The sequence below is a fragment of the Rhopilema esculentum genome, chromosome 7 (assembly GCF_057945365.1).
Source record: "Rhopilema esculentum isolate cy_ngs chromosome 7, ASM5794536v1, whole genome shotgun sequence".
In the NCBI taxonomy this organism is placed as follows: Eukaryota; Metazoa; Cnidaria; class Scyphozoa; order Rhizostomeae; family Rhizostomatidae; genus Rhopilema; species Rhopilema esculentum.
The window spans coordinates 5,034,172-5,051,049 of record NC_142821.1 but is presented as its reverse complement, the minus strand read 5'-3'; the positions used below and the strand labels follow the sequence as shown (position 1 = coordinate 5,051,049).

At 34.8% G+C, this 16,878-nt stretch overlaps 1 protein-coding gene across 2 annotated transcripts; it reads right to left on the bottom strand.

Annotated features, from left to right (window-relative positions):
* Positions 1-287: 287 nt before the first annotated feature.
* Positions 288-16,329, bottom strand: LOC135683424 (putative phospholipase B-like 2). 2 transcript variants are annotated; one of them, XM_089109348.1, is made up of 11 exons: positions 16,065-16,329; positions 12,704-12,953; positions 11,846-11,931; positions 10,747-10,958; positions 10,052-10,155; positions 9,436-9,593; positions 8,650-8,662; positions 7,926-8,077; positions 7,023-7,175; positions 2,736-2,898; positions 288-1,825 (listed from the first exon to the last, which is right to left on the bottom strand). In XM_089109348.1, the coding sequence occupies exons 1-11, from the start codon at positions 16,265-16,267 to the stop codon at positions 1,664-1,666; spliced, it is 1,656 nt and encodes a 551-aa protein (XP_088965474.1). In that variant the 5' UTR covers positions 16,268-16,329; the 3' UTR covers positions 288-1,663. The 2 variants fall into 2 exon arrangements, with proteins under 2 accessions (XP_088965474.1, XP_088965475.1); XM_089109349.1 differs by lacking the exons at positions 288-1,825; positions 2,736-2,898 and adding an exon at positions 2,924-4,528.
* Positions 16,330-16,878: the final 549 nt, after the last annotated feature.

The window sequence follows — 16,878 nt, the reverse complement described above, 5'->3', positions numbered from 1 at the left end:
TAAAGGGTCTATGCCATAAAAAGCTAGAGTAAAATTGTCTTTGAGAAAAAATCTAAAACCCAACAAAGATCTACAAATGGGGCAAAGAATAAAATTCTGAGTTAACCTTATTCCAACAAACTGAGAAGAACATTCTCATTTTGAAAAAAGGAAATCTAATTCTATGGAGGTGCACAGGCATGATAAAAAAGATAATTAACTCAGAAAATTTAATGATTCTCGTTTTTCAAGATGAAACCTAACTCTATGGAGGTGCACAGGCATGATAAAAAAGATAATTAACTCAGAAAATTTAATGATTCTCGTTTTTCAAAATGAAATCTAATTATATGTAAGTGTACAGGCATGATAAACAAGTTAATTAACTCAGAAAATTTAATGATTCTCGTTTTTCAAAAGAAATCTAATTCTATGGAGGTGCACAGGCATGATAAAAAAGATAATTAACTCAGAAAATTTAATGATTCTCGTTTTTCAAAATGAAATCTAATTATATGTAAGTGTACAGGCATGATAAAGAAGTTAATTAACTCAGAAAATTTAATGATTCTCGTTTTTCAAAAGAAATCTAATTCTATGGAGGTGCACTGGCACGATAAAAATGATAATTAACTGAGAAAATTTAATGATTCTCATTTTTCAAAATGAAATCTAATTATATGGAGGTGCACAGGCATGATAAAAAAGATAATTAACTGAGAAAATTTTATGTATAAAAATGGATGATATTTCAATTTGCATGTCAAACTTCTGCCACATATTTCAGGCTTCTTGCCTTTTAATTTCTATGATTAAAAGGCCTTGATACAAATCAATCAAAAAAGGTCTTAGTCTCACACATTGTAATATTCACTTCATAAAGACCGGCTCAAAAAACTGTTTTACACAAGATAAAGAAATGATTAAATTAAAGCACCCAGTCACAGCTTTGCAAGTAAAAGGAAATGCAAAATCAAGTCTACATGACTGGATACCCATTTACAACAGTGCAATCTAATTTGATTTAAATATTCAAATAATACACATGAAAATCTGAATATAAAATACTTCTCAAAAAGTGACTCTTAAAGAGACATCAATGTAGTAAACAATAAGATTTTAAATTTAAATTTTGTAACTGTGGTGCCTTGGATAGGTTTTATGAACAGAAAGTCTAATGATAATGTCTATTCATTTTACTTTAAACTTACTCTTATGTAAGTCTCTGTTGGTTACCATCTACAATAATATAGGAGTGCCACTCAACTTTATAGAACTACTTCAATCATAAATTCATTCTATCTCATATTAGCTATTTTAAAGAGCTTGGCAAAAGCTTCATTGCTTTTGAGGGTATTGTTTTGTTTGAATCAATGTATGCGTTTCAAGTATGAACCTCTTAATAAACCAAATATTGAAACTGATAACAATCAATTATATCCAAACTAAATTCATTGGTTAAGCCATGTCAGAGAGAACAACTATAGCAAATGAATTTTCAAAAAATATTTCTACCAAATGTTACCAATCTTGAAGCTAGTGTCATTTGGAATCACAGAAAATGTTTACCTGCTGGCATAGGCAGGTTTACTCCAATTTGAGATTTAGCAGCATTCTCACCAATCATTAAAATCTGATTAAACTCTTATTTTTTCATTGACTTTATTTGCCTTCAAACACACAATCATTCCCATGATTGTACAAATTGTGAGAAGTTGAATTCATCAGGATGTCCCATTGGTGTTTTCCAGCCACTGGTGCTCCATTTAAAAACAGGTTGGTCATCATGTGTTGGCCCTGCTACAATCCAGGCTGATAACTGATTGGCCAATTTAAAGTTTGTTGCCTAAAAGTAAGAAATGTGAGCTTGATTGTGTTGGCATATGTTTACCATTAGTGCTTTCAAAAGTCATGGTAATATTTTTTTTCAGACCACTTTGTGACAGAAATAAAGCTTTTAAAACATTTAATTTGACAAATGAAAAAATTCTCAACAACTTGAGTTTGAGTAAATTTGTATAACCAGAAGTCTTTGTGGCCTGCTGCAAAGTGGACAAAAAATTACAAATTTTGCTAAGGTTCTGCGAAAAATATTGCTTATATGCTGTAAAAGTTTATAATTGGCAACAAAACACCACCAGGAAGTACAGCAAAATCAACAGAAAACATTTAGAGACAAAATTTATGGTGCAAAGATGGCAGAGTGGTTAGGGTTGTGGACTACAGTTCTAGGGTTAAAATCCCTGACATGACCCAACTTTTACCTGGAGTGAGAGGAGCTGTCAGTTCTCTGCTACTCCAGCTGTATGAATCGTATGTTGTGGTCTCATTGAGAGGAAGGACAAGGACACTGTCTAATAAGCAGAGTTTTTCAGTTCCTAGAAACTACCCTGGGATGCTTGGTTCCTAGTTCCTAGAAACTACATTGGGGAAAAAAATACAAGAATACAAAGCATTAGAAATTAAATGTCTTTAAACACCTCAGAAAAAAGTTATTTGAGCTTTTTCTTACTCAAAAAGAAACTTTTCCACATCAAATGAAAATTTTGACATTTTGATTATGGATATTTTTGTCTCGATAAATATAAGCTTCAACCTTTCAATTGTAAGTTTGAATCACAAGGCTTTTGCATACAAGTTGGATATCATCTATGCAATGACAGTAAAGATGTTTTTTGAGAGGACTGTAGAGGGTAGCAGAGAGTAGAAAAAACAACTAGAGAACCAAATAGCATTGATGTCTTGCAAAGTTTTACCTTACAGTCAGTGCCACCATGCCTTCTGTGTCCTAAGGCACTGATTGGATATTTGCCATCAGCTGGGTTGAGATCTGATCTTGCAGATATGGCATTCTCTGCACTGTATGGGGGATTACAGCCTTGACATTTTGACAACGGGTCTGTTTTAAACTTGTTGTACCTGAAAAGCAAACCAATATAATATGGATCTACAAAGTAAAACTGTTAAATGGTATCAGTTGGGGGAATTGTAAAGATATCTAGCCTTGATAACAGAAAGGAAACAACAGAAAATTTTTGTGCTACAGTTAAACAAGGACCCTAGACTGATCACATGATGTAAGTCCTTCCTTTTTCTGAAAACAAGTTTGCTTTGCCAGTTAAACACTGTAGAAATCAAAGGAGGCTATATTGATCATATCAAAAGGAAACAACCCCCTTCCAAGGATACATTTTTACTAAGAATTTGGCCTATAATCAAGAAAGCAATTTATTTGATTAATTTATTGAATAAACTCATCTTGATACTAATTTGCAAATAAAACAAATTATTTTAAAGGCTTCAAAGATACCGAAGCAACAGTAGATGAAGACCTGACTGTTTATGGGGAGCAATAGTTCTAATTACCGAAACATTTGCTAACTCAAGCTTTATTAATGCTCCTTTGGAGGTTTGAGTTATCAGGATGTCCCAAACATTTTTTAAATTGATCAATTTTGTATCTAACTTTAACGTAGTAGTCCTTTGCATGAATCAAATGCACCCATTGGGCCAGAGCCTTGTTCTTGAAAAGAAGGTTGTGCAAAAACCAGATCGAAACTATCCAAAAATACTGGCTCTATTTCAGAAGTAGATTTGGACTGCAATCCCTGTCCAGATTGCAAACAAATTATGATGCAGAGAATGTTTAGTATCCAGATATGGCATTCTCTGCACTGTATGGGGGATTACAGCCTTGACATTTTGACAACGGGTCTGTTTTAAACTTGTTGTACCTGAAAAGCAAACCAATATAATATGGATCTACAAAGTAAAACTGTTAAATGGTATCAGTTGGGGGAATTGTAAAGATATCTAGCCTTGATAACAGAAAGGAAACAACAGAAAATTTTTGTGCTACAGTTAAACAAGGACCCTAGACTGATCACATGATGTAAGTCCTTCCTTTTTCTGAAAACAAGTTTGCTTTGCCAGTTAAACACTGTAGAAATCAAAGGAGGCTATATTGATCATATCAAAAGGAAACAACCCCCTTCCAAGGATACATTTTTACTAAGAATTTGGCCTATAATCAAGAAAGCAATTTATTTGATTAATTTATTGAATAAACTCATCTTGATACTAATTTGCAAATAAAACAAATTATTTTAAAGGCTTCAAAGATACCGAAGCAACAGTAGATGAAGACCTGACTGTTTATGGGGAGCAATAGTTCTAATTACCGAAACATTTGCTAACTCAAGCTTTATTAATGCTCCTTTGGAGGTTTGAGTTATCAGGATGTCCCAAACATTTTTTAAATTGATCAATTTTGTATCTAACTTTAACGTAGTAGTCCTTTGCATGAATCAAATGCACCCATTGGGCCAGAGCCTTGTTCTTGAAAAGAAGGTTGTGCAAAAACCAGATCGAAACTATCCAAAAATACTGGCTCTATTTCAGAAGTAGATTTGGACTGCAATCCCTGTCCAGATTGCAAACAAATTATGATGCAGAGAATGTTTAGTATCCAGATATGGCATTCTCTGCACTGTATGGGGGATTACAGCCTTGACATTTTGACAACGGGTCTGTTTTAAACTTGTTGTACCTGAAAAGCAAACCAATATAATATGGATCTACAAAGTAAAACTGTTAAATGGTATCAGTTGGGGGAATTGTAAAGATATCTAGCCTTGATAACAGAAAGGAAACAACAGAAAATTTTTGTGCTACAGTTAAACAAGGACCCTAGACTGATCACATGATGTAAGTCCTTCCTTTTTCTGAAAACAAGTTTGCTTTGCCAGTTAAACACTGTAGAAATCAAAGGAGGCTATATTGATCATATCAAAAGGAAACAACCCCCTTCCAAGGATACATTTTTACTAAGAATTTGGCCTATAATCAAGAAAGCAATTTATTTGATTAATTTATTGAATAAACTCATCTTGATACTAATTTGCAAATAAAACAAATTATTTTAAAGGCTTCAAAGATACCGAAGCAACAGTAGATGAAGACCTGACTGTTTATGGGGAGCAATAGTTCTAATTACCGAAACATTTGCTAACTCAAGCTTTATTAATGCTCCTTTGGAGGTTTGAGTTATCAGGATGTCCCAAACATTTTTTAAATTGATCAATTTTGTATCTAACTTTAACGTAGTAGTCCTTTGCATGAATCAAATGCACCCATTGGGCCAGAGCCTTGTTCTTGAAAAGAAGGTTGTGCAAAAACCAGATCGAAACTATCCAAAAATACTGGCTCTATTTCAGAAGTAGATTTGGACTGCAATCCCTGTCCAGATTGCAAACAAATTATGATGCAGAGAATGTTTAGTATCCAAATTTCTCTCCATCCAGATGCAATGACAACCAAAGAAAAAACTTGAGAACTACTGGGCCAATTCTTGACAAAACATTTTCCTCTGAACCATCGCTTTTGTCATTTGAAGATGTGAAAATTTGTATCTCATGTGGAAGTAGGGGAGGATGAATCCGATTATTTGACCCTGCTTACTATACAGTGAGAAAAAGTTGATGTTGCCATACGTTATTATGAATTTGAGACAAAAATGTCAATGGCAATATCAACAATCAAATCATGATAGTGATCCTCTCTCACTTTAAGTTTGCTAAATGATCACAATCCTGATCTTACTGCTGTTAGCTCATGTAAAAGGGGGTCTCGTCTTTAATATGGAAAGAATTACTTCTTCCCTTGTGAAAAAAGACAATTGATTAGTTTTTCTTTGTTGTGTTTCAGAATTCTCCTGGACAGTTAGCACATTTTAAGTATGTAAAATGTATGGACAAAGCTCACAGAAAAAGGGAGCTATTTGCAGGCTTTGAGGAGCCCTGGGCTATTTTGTTTGGCCCCATTACATATTTATCATGGAATACAAAACTTTTCAACATGCATTACAACTGTAATACAAGAATTAAAAAAGGACAGTCTATGTATCGTGTATTATTTTGCAGTAGTCTAGAAGTCACTTGCGAGATAGATTATGCAACAGAGGATGTATGTGACAGACAGATAGGATATATCCAAAGACAAAAAGAGCATCCATGCTGGCAATTTTGATACATTTTGTAAAATAAATTATATCATAATCTGTTATGTAAAAGAAACCTGAAATTTTTGTAGCTTATGACAAAGGAGTTTTTTGGATTGCAGTGCACCTGTCTACTTCTACTCAGAGTGAATTTCATCAAATTTCCATGAGGAATTTATTCAGCTACCCAATTTTTCCCTATAGACCAGGTTAATTTTGAGGTAGGTACTACCTGAAAGCAGATAAATTGCTAGGGTTATTTTCAAGTACCCACTTATGTAGGGTTTCAGAAAAGTGATGATGAATGGCAATCTGCTTGGACCTAAGGGGTGAAAACTGGGGTGAAAAAGTTACCACTTATGAGTAATGCCTCTGCGGAGGAGAAAATGGAAAATTTCCATGATTTGGAACAGCACAAGTTATATTTTTCGCTTCACAACAGCAAGTAAGACCATTTCTTTAGAACATCCAGTTGAAAACATTCTCTTTTCGTAATTTTTAAGGGTCATCTGATCACAATTTACCCATGACCATGTTAGCAAATAATATACTCATAACAAAAAAATATTACTAATGCAGACTTTTTCTCCATCTATTAATAGATGGCTTGAAAGAAAATAATCAAAAAAGCTTAAATGGAAGGTAAATGCTTCAAATTAGACGACTGACAAAACGCTTATATGCAGCTGTTCAACTTATCTTCTATTTTTATATATATCATTAAATCTACGTGAATAATAATTAAAGCCCTTACTTGCTAAATGCAGCTCTTACGTTCTTTGACTAATACTATCAGTCTACTATCAAAAAATTACTTTGCTAAGCGCAAAAATCCTAAAAACCGCAGCCAAAAAGTCCAGGAAATATTTGGATTGGCAGCATAGTCTTGAAAATTACTAGGAGATAAGGATAATTTATCTTTGCATTGCAGTTGCATCTATATAGAATGCAAGTTATACAAATTTTTATACAAGTTATACAAAGCTTTGCTTATACAAATGATGCACACATTATGAAACAAGAAATAAACAAGAATTTGACGCACCTCATAACTGTAAACAGTGAATGCATATCAGTTATTTTTGAATGGTCACGTTTGAAAATCTGGGATCTTGGAGTGAGATCATAGTCAAAAAATGAACCCATTTTGGCCTTGGCCGATGCAAAACCACTCAGGTTGTATATGTACGGGAAGTACCTACAAAATAGAAAAAATATTAGTTGTTATCGCGTTTCAGAGTAAACATAAGACATTACCAAGATTACCAGAGCAAGCATGTAAGACACTCAAAGGCAGGCTAACAAAACTGGTTCAGTGTTTGCTCGGTTAAATGAGGTAGATGCAGGGCAGGAGACGTAGTCTGAGAATGTAGCCAACTTAGTTTAGATTTAGTCAAAGAATGTGTCAAATTTAGGTCTAGATGTAGTCTTTGTGGTTATACATTTCAGGGGCAGTTTCTGGAATTCTGGAAGAATAATTTTTCATTGCAAAAACTGACTTAAAACAAAAGTAAAAGAAGAAGAAACATGTGGCTGAACTTGCAAAAGTTGAATGCTTCAAATCAAAAGATAGTTGATTCTTTCAACCATGATTACCTCAAAAATCTTAACTCACTCAACTATAACCAGACAACATAACTATCGGTTTTAAAAAGAGTCCCGAAAATGGGTAAACATGCCAAGGGCAAACACTCTCTAACACAGCTTACGTGTTTGTCAAAAGATAAGCCCTGAACATAATTTGCAAAAATGTTATTCAAATCATGCATTGTATTATAGCTAGATTTGCTTTTGCTACCCCTGTTAGGCACATTTTTTCCAAGCTTCATTTGTAATGATGGTTTTTTTAACTTTTGCAACCTTACACAGCAACTGTAAACAGGCTTTTTACAAAAAATTATCATACTTTGTAAATCATTGTGTGATTTTCTTTATAGTTTATACATACGGTACGTTAAAACTCGCCCAATACGTCTGGTATTGCAATTTCATGCTCATGTCCCCCATGTGTATGGTGCCAGGAATTTGCTCAAGAATCCAAAGAGTGTTTGGTTGCAATGGTGACTCAGGCTTGAAGAGTTTGTAATCAACGACCATCCACTGAAAAAAAAATCTATATCTTAAATGGTTTAATAGGAACAAGTTTTATAAAAACATCAAAGATTTTCAGAAGACTTCACGAAATATTTTCTAGCAAGGGACTGAGTCAAAGCGAGACACTCCAGTACAAAATGTGTATCATCAAAACCAAAATCAAAACAAATTCAAGGAGATTACTCTGATTTTCTTCGTTTTTCTTAATTAGCATTTAACTGGATAGTTTTGCATCCATTTTTCTATACCTATAGGTTTCTAGGCTCAGTTAGAGCTTGAAGACTGATAAAGTTTTACTGGATACAAGAGGTACCAGGAACTACATTTTCATGAACTCTCTAAAAGGCATACTTAAAGTTATGATTTTGATTCTTGAGTGAATTTCTGCACAAATACTATTTTTCACATCTATTCATTCACTGTTTGACACAGTCTAAATTTACTAGATAGGCTACAGTTTTGCAGCAGCTACTGTGAAATAAGATGAACCAGTTTTGCCTTTAGCAGAAAGATACCAATCATTTTTCTGCGACAATCAACTTCAGATTTCTCAGAATTCTAGGAATTACGTATCCCACCTGGTTGTTATACCTGTTGATAGAAAAGAACTCAGGGTTAATATAAAACAATGGTGTTTGAGGGCCAGTAAACGATTAAATGACGGTATGCACAATGCAAAAAGACTGACTGCCTACACAGAGATGAGATCTTGTCATTGTGTATCATTAAAAGCCTTAGACAACTTGGGATTCACCAAGTTTTAAAACAGAAAAATCAACCTAACTCCAAGTTAAACATTTTATAGCAACATTTTACAGCTAGAGATTAACAAGATAGAGAAAGTCACAGGAACCAAGGTGCATGTCCCTCTTGTGCAGTAATACTACTTTCAGACTATCATCAGCCTTAATATTCAGGACAAACAGTGTACAGATTCCCAACACCTCTACTGAGTCTGATGTATATCTGTTCTAAATCGATACCCCTCAATTTTGAGCGGTTGCATGGACATCTGTTTGCTAATGCATGTATGTTACCCAGCATGTTCTTAGGGATCTGGTTTGAGAGCTATGCTAAAATTGCAGAGATAATGAATTATAGTAGTCAACTTAGAGAAAATCAAGGTTCTGTTAGTAATCAGTATACTGTTTGTGTAGACAACCTCCGAAAAAAATTGCTTTTTGTTTTCCCAAACATGTCTGCATAGTTTATTTAACTTATAACTGTCCCCCTATACACACCAATATGCAAAGAGCTTGCCAACACAACAACGAAACTTACAAAAAACTGGTTAACAGTAATGGTTGATCATGCTATATTCTAATACAGACAGTACAAGCTACTTAGATGCTACAGATTCTTACGTTCCACTGTTGTACTTCTCAAACATGTAGCACCATTGATCAGCTGAGGTTGCCAGTCTGTTTGCAACTATGGTACGTGCAAACTCCAGCAAAGAGTTTGGTGTGATAAACTTCCACAAATCAGCATTCATGTTCCCAATAGTTGTCTCTTGTGATACCTAAAACGACATGACATGTAACAATTTAAGATTCTCTACAGCAACTCTATATCAAAAGGTATTTTTAGTCATTTTCTTTGATTTATATGTGACATTCAACTTCAGGATCAGTTCCTTGTACTGAAATTTTAAGATGGCCGGGAAATTTATAGAGGGTGAAAATTTGTTACAAAAAATAAAACATTTTTCGGTTAACGGAAAATCCTAACCTATGAAATCGCTTGAATGGACGAGCAGCTGTACCAGAAATCTTACTAAGCTAGCAACAAATAAATTAAAACACAAGATGACACGACAGACAACAAGGATATTCATTGCCATCTGGTGGCTATTTCAACGACATAGTGTTGATACACAGCAAAGGAAATTGCACAGTTTCATTGCTGAATCATTCACAAAGTTAACTGACAATAAAGAACTGAAAAATAACGGAATTAAATTCAAATAGGTTTGCGTACCAAGCCACTACTAATTATGTGAAAATCATCTCCGCTGTAAAGCAAGCCAGGGTATGATGAGAAGCTAACATTGATGCCACTTATCAGTGGGCCTCGTTGTTGACCTGAAATAACCCAAAAGGAATAGGCTCGCAAATCACACTTAAAAATGTACTGAAAATAAAGGCTAAAAGTCTATGAATTAACAATAAATTAAGAGCTTTAAAGTAGCATTAAATGCATTCATAGTGTTGGTGGGTGTTCTATGTCTTTAAAGAACTATGTAAACCATGGAAAAACCATGCAGTATCACAAGATATACAAGATAATTGCACATATTAACTGCACTTTAAATACATTACTTGAAAATTAATCATGCTCAAATTTTGGTTCATGTATCATCATTCATGCAAAACCTAGGGAAACTTTGAAAAAACAACAGTCGAGGGGCAGGGGCCACAGTAGACTCTGAGACTCAACCCTTATAGAAGCGAGAGGTATATGGACACATTCTAATCCAGTGATGGGATAATGGGAGCTTAAATATGCGTTTTTCGAAAACACAGAGATACAAGGTTTCAAATTTATATGCAGCTTCTTTACAGTGTATTCTGAAAATAGCCCTCTGCAAACATAGAATCCTAAACTTATCTTTGAACAGTACTTTTAAATAAAGGTTTCTCAGGACTTCCTAATCAAAATAAACAAAGGATTACCATCAGTTTTATGAAAGCCGAGCTTGTAAAGTTTGAAAACTCGCAACATTGCATTATAGTCGTTCCAGGTTACTTGAGACACCATAAGATCAGCATTTTTTGGCAAAAGTTTTATGATTGCAGAACAATGTCCAGATCCTGTTGATCGTCTTAATTGTTTTTTGCCAAGAGCTACTTCAAGGTCTTCTAAATCTCCAAAAATCTGCAATAACCTGCAAGGAGATAATGAATTCGAAAGTAATTCCTTTATAATAGTTTAAATCCAACAAAAAATAACAAAAAATATTGCCCAAAGCTCACGCTTTTTTAATAAAGAAAGAAGGGAAATATTATTAGATTTATTAGAAGGCAAGCTTATTAAATTTGGATAAGTAAAGTACACTTATTTCAAGACTCAAGCAGGATAGAGAAGTGGCTTCTTTTGTATAAATGGCAGTATATCTTAAAAGGCAATAACTAAAAGGAAATGAAAGTTGGTATAAATAGGCAGGAATTTCAAATCACTGTTAATTCGAACAAGTCTAAATAGAGATTTGAACGTGAATTATTACTTAGGCTTGATGGTTTTCTAGCAACATCTTTTTGGTCAAACACTTTTCACAGTCTTTGACAGTCTTGAAATAAGTATTTAGCAACAAACATCTTATCCTAGAAAACCCTAACTTTGACTAAGCCAATTTGACTGATGCTGACTAAGTTCCCACCAGATTTTTCTACTTTATTCAAATCAGAGGCCATACCACCAGATAATTTGAACATTTGTTGAAGCCTGGTTATCATATATCATAATTCGTCTGCAATGATTCCCAGAGCATTGCCCGTGGTCTGTGACTATCCCAGATGGCTGGTAATGATTCCTGATGCTTTGTGACAATATTTTCAAAATTTCCCTGATAACACACTCAATGAAAATACCGATTACAGCCCATTTCTCCTATAGTAAAAACAGCTACTGCAAAGTATGCTGGTTGCACAATAGAGCCTTTCCTTAACTTCTTGAAGGTTCTAATTAACTGGATTCAACTATATAACCAATCATTATTGAAAAGCCATGATGTATATAATACCCTAATGCACAAGCCTTGAAGAGATATCTTACATGAATCCCATTTCGTCTATCTTTGGTTGTTTTGAAGCAGCATATCCTTCCTGCAACCCTTGTATCTGGGTATAAATTAAATCTACCTGAAAAAAAAAACAAAATACTATCAAAATCCCTCAAGAAGAACACTTTAAAAATTACATGAAACTAGTCTTGATTCATGAACTAAGGGTTTTGCAGAAGCAGAAATTTCACTTTGAACTCAATTTAGGTAAGATAATACAGGATTAAAATATTTCTACCACATGGATACAGGTGCAGCGTCAGCCCCAAAATAGTGGGGTGGACAATAAATGGGTGGAGCTAATAAAGGGGTCTGGGTGAGAAACTGGTGCAACACCATTCAAGAAATCATGCCTGTTATTGATAACCAAGTTTGACATATTTTGAAACACTCAATAGAAGAGTTATATAAATTTCATAGGGAAAGGTTCACACAGTTTGGGTACAAGTTTTAAAGTTGCCAAAAACCTTTAACAAGGAAGGAAGGCAAGAACCAACGATAAAGCTGTGTTTTAAAGATCATCTTCATTTTAGGTTATCACTATTTACAGAACTGATGATCCAACAAACCATACTCTATGTCAGCTAAAATCTGAAAGAACCGTAACTTGCAATCAAAATGAAAAAAGTTCCGATCGCAGAGAAGAAAACTAACAACCTTCCCCCCTCCTCCTTAAGTTTTTAGTCCAGTTATGGTTAAATTAGAAAGTCGATCTTAAAAGAGTAGGGTGGACACATCCACCCCAGTCCACCCCAGTCCACCCCGTGGTGCCGCCCCTGCATGGATACTCCTGTTTGTCTTTAGATACTATTGATATATTACTGTGACTTTTATATAAAAAGTTCCATTACCTGATGCCAGTAGCTCTTCTCTGTACTTTGAGAATCCTTGATTTTGTTATTTATCCATTCCTTATTATCACTTACAAATTTTGACAACTTTGTGCAAAAGTCTTTCTCATTTGTACAATAATCAGCCAAAGTGTTCATATAGTGCATGTAAATGAGTTCACTAGTGATGAAACCTTCAGCCATGCCAGCAGCACGTGCTTGCAGACTGTCAGCATAGGTTTCATTGGAAGTCAGTTTCAATGTTGTCCACCTGCAAGCACAATAAAAATTTTAATAATAAAAATAGCATCTGAAGAAGGATTAAAAAAAGATTTATTTCTTCATTGATGCTTTTGAATTTCCAGTTTACAATCTTTTGTACGCATATCAAACATCATGCCAAATTTATACAATTGCAGTAGTTCTTCCACAGTAGCCCAATAAGCTCTTCTTTCGCAGCATGCTCATTTTCTGCAAGAATTTGTTCAATGATGGTGCAAGATCATATAGGGCTCTCACTTGCAATAATGACTGAAGAGAAGATTCCACTGGCATTTAATTAAGTTAAGATGAGAATGTGAAACAATGTACTTGCAAAGCGGCAATGTCAAGAAATTTTGAGCACAAATTCATTATAGGAAATTGTTGCTGTTTGCCAGAAAATTTTTAACCTGAAATCTCCATTGCTTTATTTCAATATGAACATTGACCTTATGTTACTCTCTTTCTATGGAACACTGTTTTCTGTGATATATATACATAATATATAATTTCTGTTTTGCACTACAAAGATAAGCTCTTAAAATATACCAAATCTGGTATTATCAGAGTCTATTATACCAGATTTCCAGCAATTCGGGTATGTTTTTCAGCTAATAATTTAATTCAAGCAAGCTAAAACAAAGTTCATTTCTCTTTTCACATTAGCCATTCTAAATAAGTAAAAACATTTAAATACATCAAATCTTGTTTCGTCAATTGTGAACATGCCCCCAATGTGAACAAACTTGAAGGTGAACTTGCCCTAAAAACTGTGTGGATGTGTCCATTATTATCCATACTTTCTAGCGGCCTTTTCATCACTAGCTTAATAGAATGTAAGCGTTTTGGGCTTACATCTTTGCTTCTAGCACCAACCCTGATTTAAAACATTTATTTTAAACATTGAAAAATAAAATGGTATTCTTACATGTTGTATGAACTACTAGCTTTTGATGATAAAATTGAGCAACAAACATAAACCCAGGGCAAGGGATAGGATAGATCAATACTTCAATAGTATCTAGTTTGCTAGTATTGATATGAAATTAAATCAAAGTTATTATAGATTTTCAGCTCTACTAACTTTAACCTTGAAAACAAACTATGAGTATCATGTTTGATCACATTCTCCCTGATCATCTTATAAAGTATACACAAAATGATTGCTGTTTTGAATAGCTATGATAAAAAATCAAGGACCAACAATTATATAGTTCTTTTTTAGTATTACAGTTTATTTTTAGGACAAATGCTAAATAACCAAATCAAACAACTTAAAATATCACTTTCAGTGGCTGGAAACTTTGTCAAAGCTTTGCAGGAAATCTTGGATTGTTTGTTTTGCTGCCAGGAAGAAAATCTTTTTTCAAGGCCAGTTGCAAAAGATAACCTTACAACTGCAAAGTATCCTATATGATTTGTTCATTGCTTTCAAAGATAAAAATAATGTCTGTTGTTCTTTACAAAACAAACAATGAAGACTCCAAATTCCAAAATATTTTTAGAATTTCTGACCATGGGCTTTGTATCTGTAGAAAAGGGGTGGCAGAATCCTTTATGGGGGCATCATAAATGATTTGGCCACCCCCAGTAAATAGTCACCCACCATGCCACTGGGTGCACACAAGATATCCCTTTGTTTTCTAAGAACAGCCAATGATTTAGTTCAATTCAGTCTTAAGGGTCCTTGTGGATTAGTGCAAGGCACCAAACTATTCAGAATTACCGTAAAGGCTCTGTTAAACCCCTGGGGGCTTAAATCTTAAATTTTTTCAATCCCAAAGGGGGGCTTAAAAGAGAGGGGGTCTTATTAAAAATTTAAAGTAAAAAATGTTTTAAAAATGCCCTTTTCTGTTTTTTATTATAAAAATGTCATACAAATATTCTCAGAAAACTTTTTTAGCATCTTCAAAAGTCTAATTATTCAATTATAAGGTCCTTATCTTCACCAGAATCATCAGGATCAATTGATACCCAAGGACATCTTCTAAAAAATTTTGGCTGACTTTTTAGGCACACAAGTAAGTCTTTACATGCCAGGTTGGAAAACATGTATGGTTTTGCGGACGCGTTAATGCGACCAATGGCACATTATCAGCTGTGACCTGTAAGCAGAAGCATTTGAGCTGCGAGGAACAATGTCCATACACACATTACTATAACTATGGTTTATGAATTTCTTGATATTTTGGGTCACTAGAGGTGTGAGGTGCAAGCACAAGAAGTCTAGCGTCACTGCAAGCATATGCAAGTTTTCCAGCCTGGTTTACATGGGCCGTATTTAATGCACACAATCTTATTATCATCACACCTGTTAAGAGACTGATTAAATGCGCATGTTTTCCTTGTTTGACAATAAAGGCTAAAGAGGAGGGTTTAATAGAGAGTGGGGGGCTAATTTTAAGTTTTTGTTTGATAAGGAGGGGCTTAATAGAGTAGGGGGCTTAATAGAGTGGGGGGCTTAATAGAGTGGGGGGCTTAATAGAGTGGGGGGGCTTAATAGAGAGAGGGGGTTCAATAGAGCTTTTACGGTATGCATTTTCCCACAAAAATCTGCATTCCATACCGTGCTTTATGTATGAGAAAACACTTCCTTGGTCTGGTCCATTACCTATCAAGCCTTCTATGACAATAGGGTAAGAAATTACGCCCCCTTGCTTCAAAATTCGCGAAGTGGTGTCACTTTACTTCGTTGATCTGCTCTGTGTGTTTTTTTAAAAGCTTGAGGCTATGGGACAGGCGGGCTTAAAAATATTTACAAGCTTTACATTGAGGATACCGGAGATTAAAGAACAAAGGTTGGCAAGCAAAGAAAATGTACAAAACTTTGCAAACGAAAACTGGCATTGGCACGTTTGAAACTCAGTAATAAACTGAAGGTGCAAATCTGTGGTAGGCGCCAATGTGTGGTTAAAACCGATCCCATTTGACTTTAAAAATTGCATCATAGGTAAGGAGTCACATGATGTGAGAACAGGCTTCAAACATCCGAACTTTACTTAGGATATTCGCGAAGATAGTCCATCTTATAAATATAGGTAACTGATAACTGAAGTAAAATTCTAACACATAAATCATAATCAGAAGACCACCTGGGGAAAAGGTAGAATTTGAAACATACCCTGTTTTGTTGAAAGAATCACCAACAAAGACAGCTTGGGCAACGTAAGGCTCTTGCTTTCCGGAGACAACGTGTAAGGCCTTTGCTTTATCATCATAAATAACAGAGCAGACATTCTCTGCAGCATAAATAATTGCTGAATTAACGGCTACAAATAGAGAGACGAGGAATACCAAATGTGTAGCCATCCTTCTCACTTCCATTGCCCCGGACCAGTGTCCCTCTTCTTGATGTACATGCGCAGCTGCTGTGATGTTGCACTTATATAATCACGGAAGCCAGAAGCGATTTCCTTCCTATAACGACCCCCTGTTTCGTGACGACCTCGCTGGCTGACTGGACGCCCGGCTAGAATACTTTATTAAAAAGCTGCTTAAGCCCTAGGATGTTGCCCTCCCTAAAAATATTCCAAATGCGATATAAAATTTGATAAACACAATCTAGGTTTTGACATTTTTTAGAAAATTCACCTAGAGCATCTTTAGCCAAAAAATTTGACTTTTTCACCACTATCATGCGTTTTGTGCCAATTTTGGAAAGGGGTCCAGCGAAAAAACAAGAAGGAAAATAATGTAGCTTTTTTTATCAATAATGCACAATAAATTATTTTATCTTAGTCATTTTTCACAGATTTCAACTCTTTGTTGGCTAATTCTGTTTTATTGAAGTTCATTTGGAAAAATCTGGTAGACCTCTCATACATCTGGAAAAGCAGTGACGAGTTTTCAAAACCCCTTTTCAAAATTCTGTTTGTTAAGATTGGATCTCAACAGTGGTGCAATGGATGGGGGGAGATGGAAACAGCCCCCTTGTT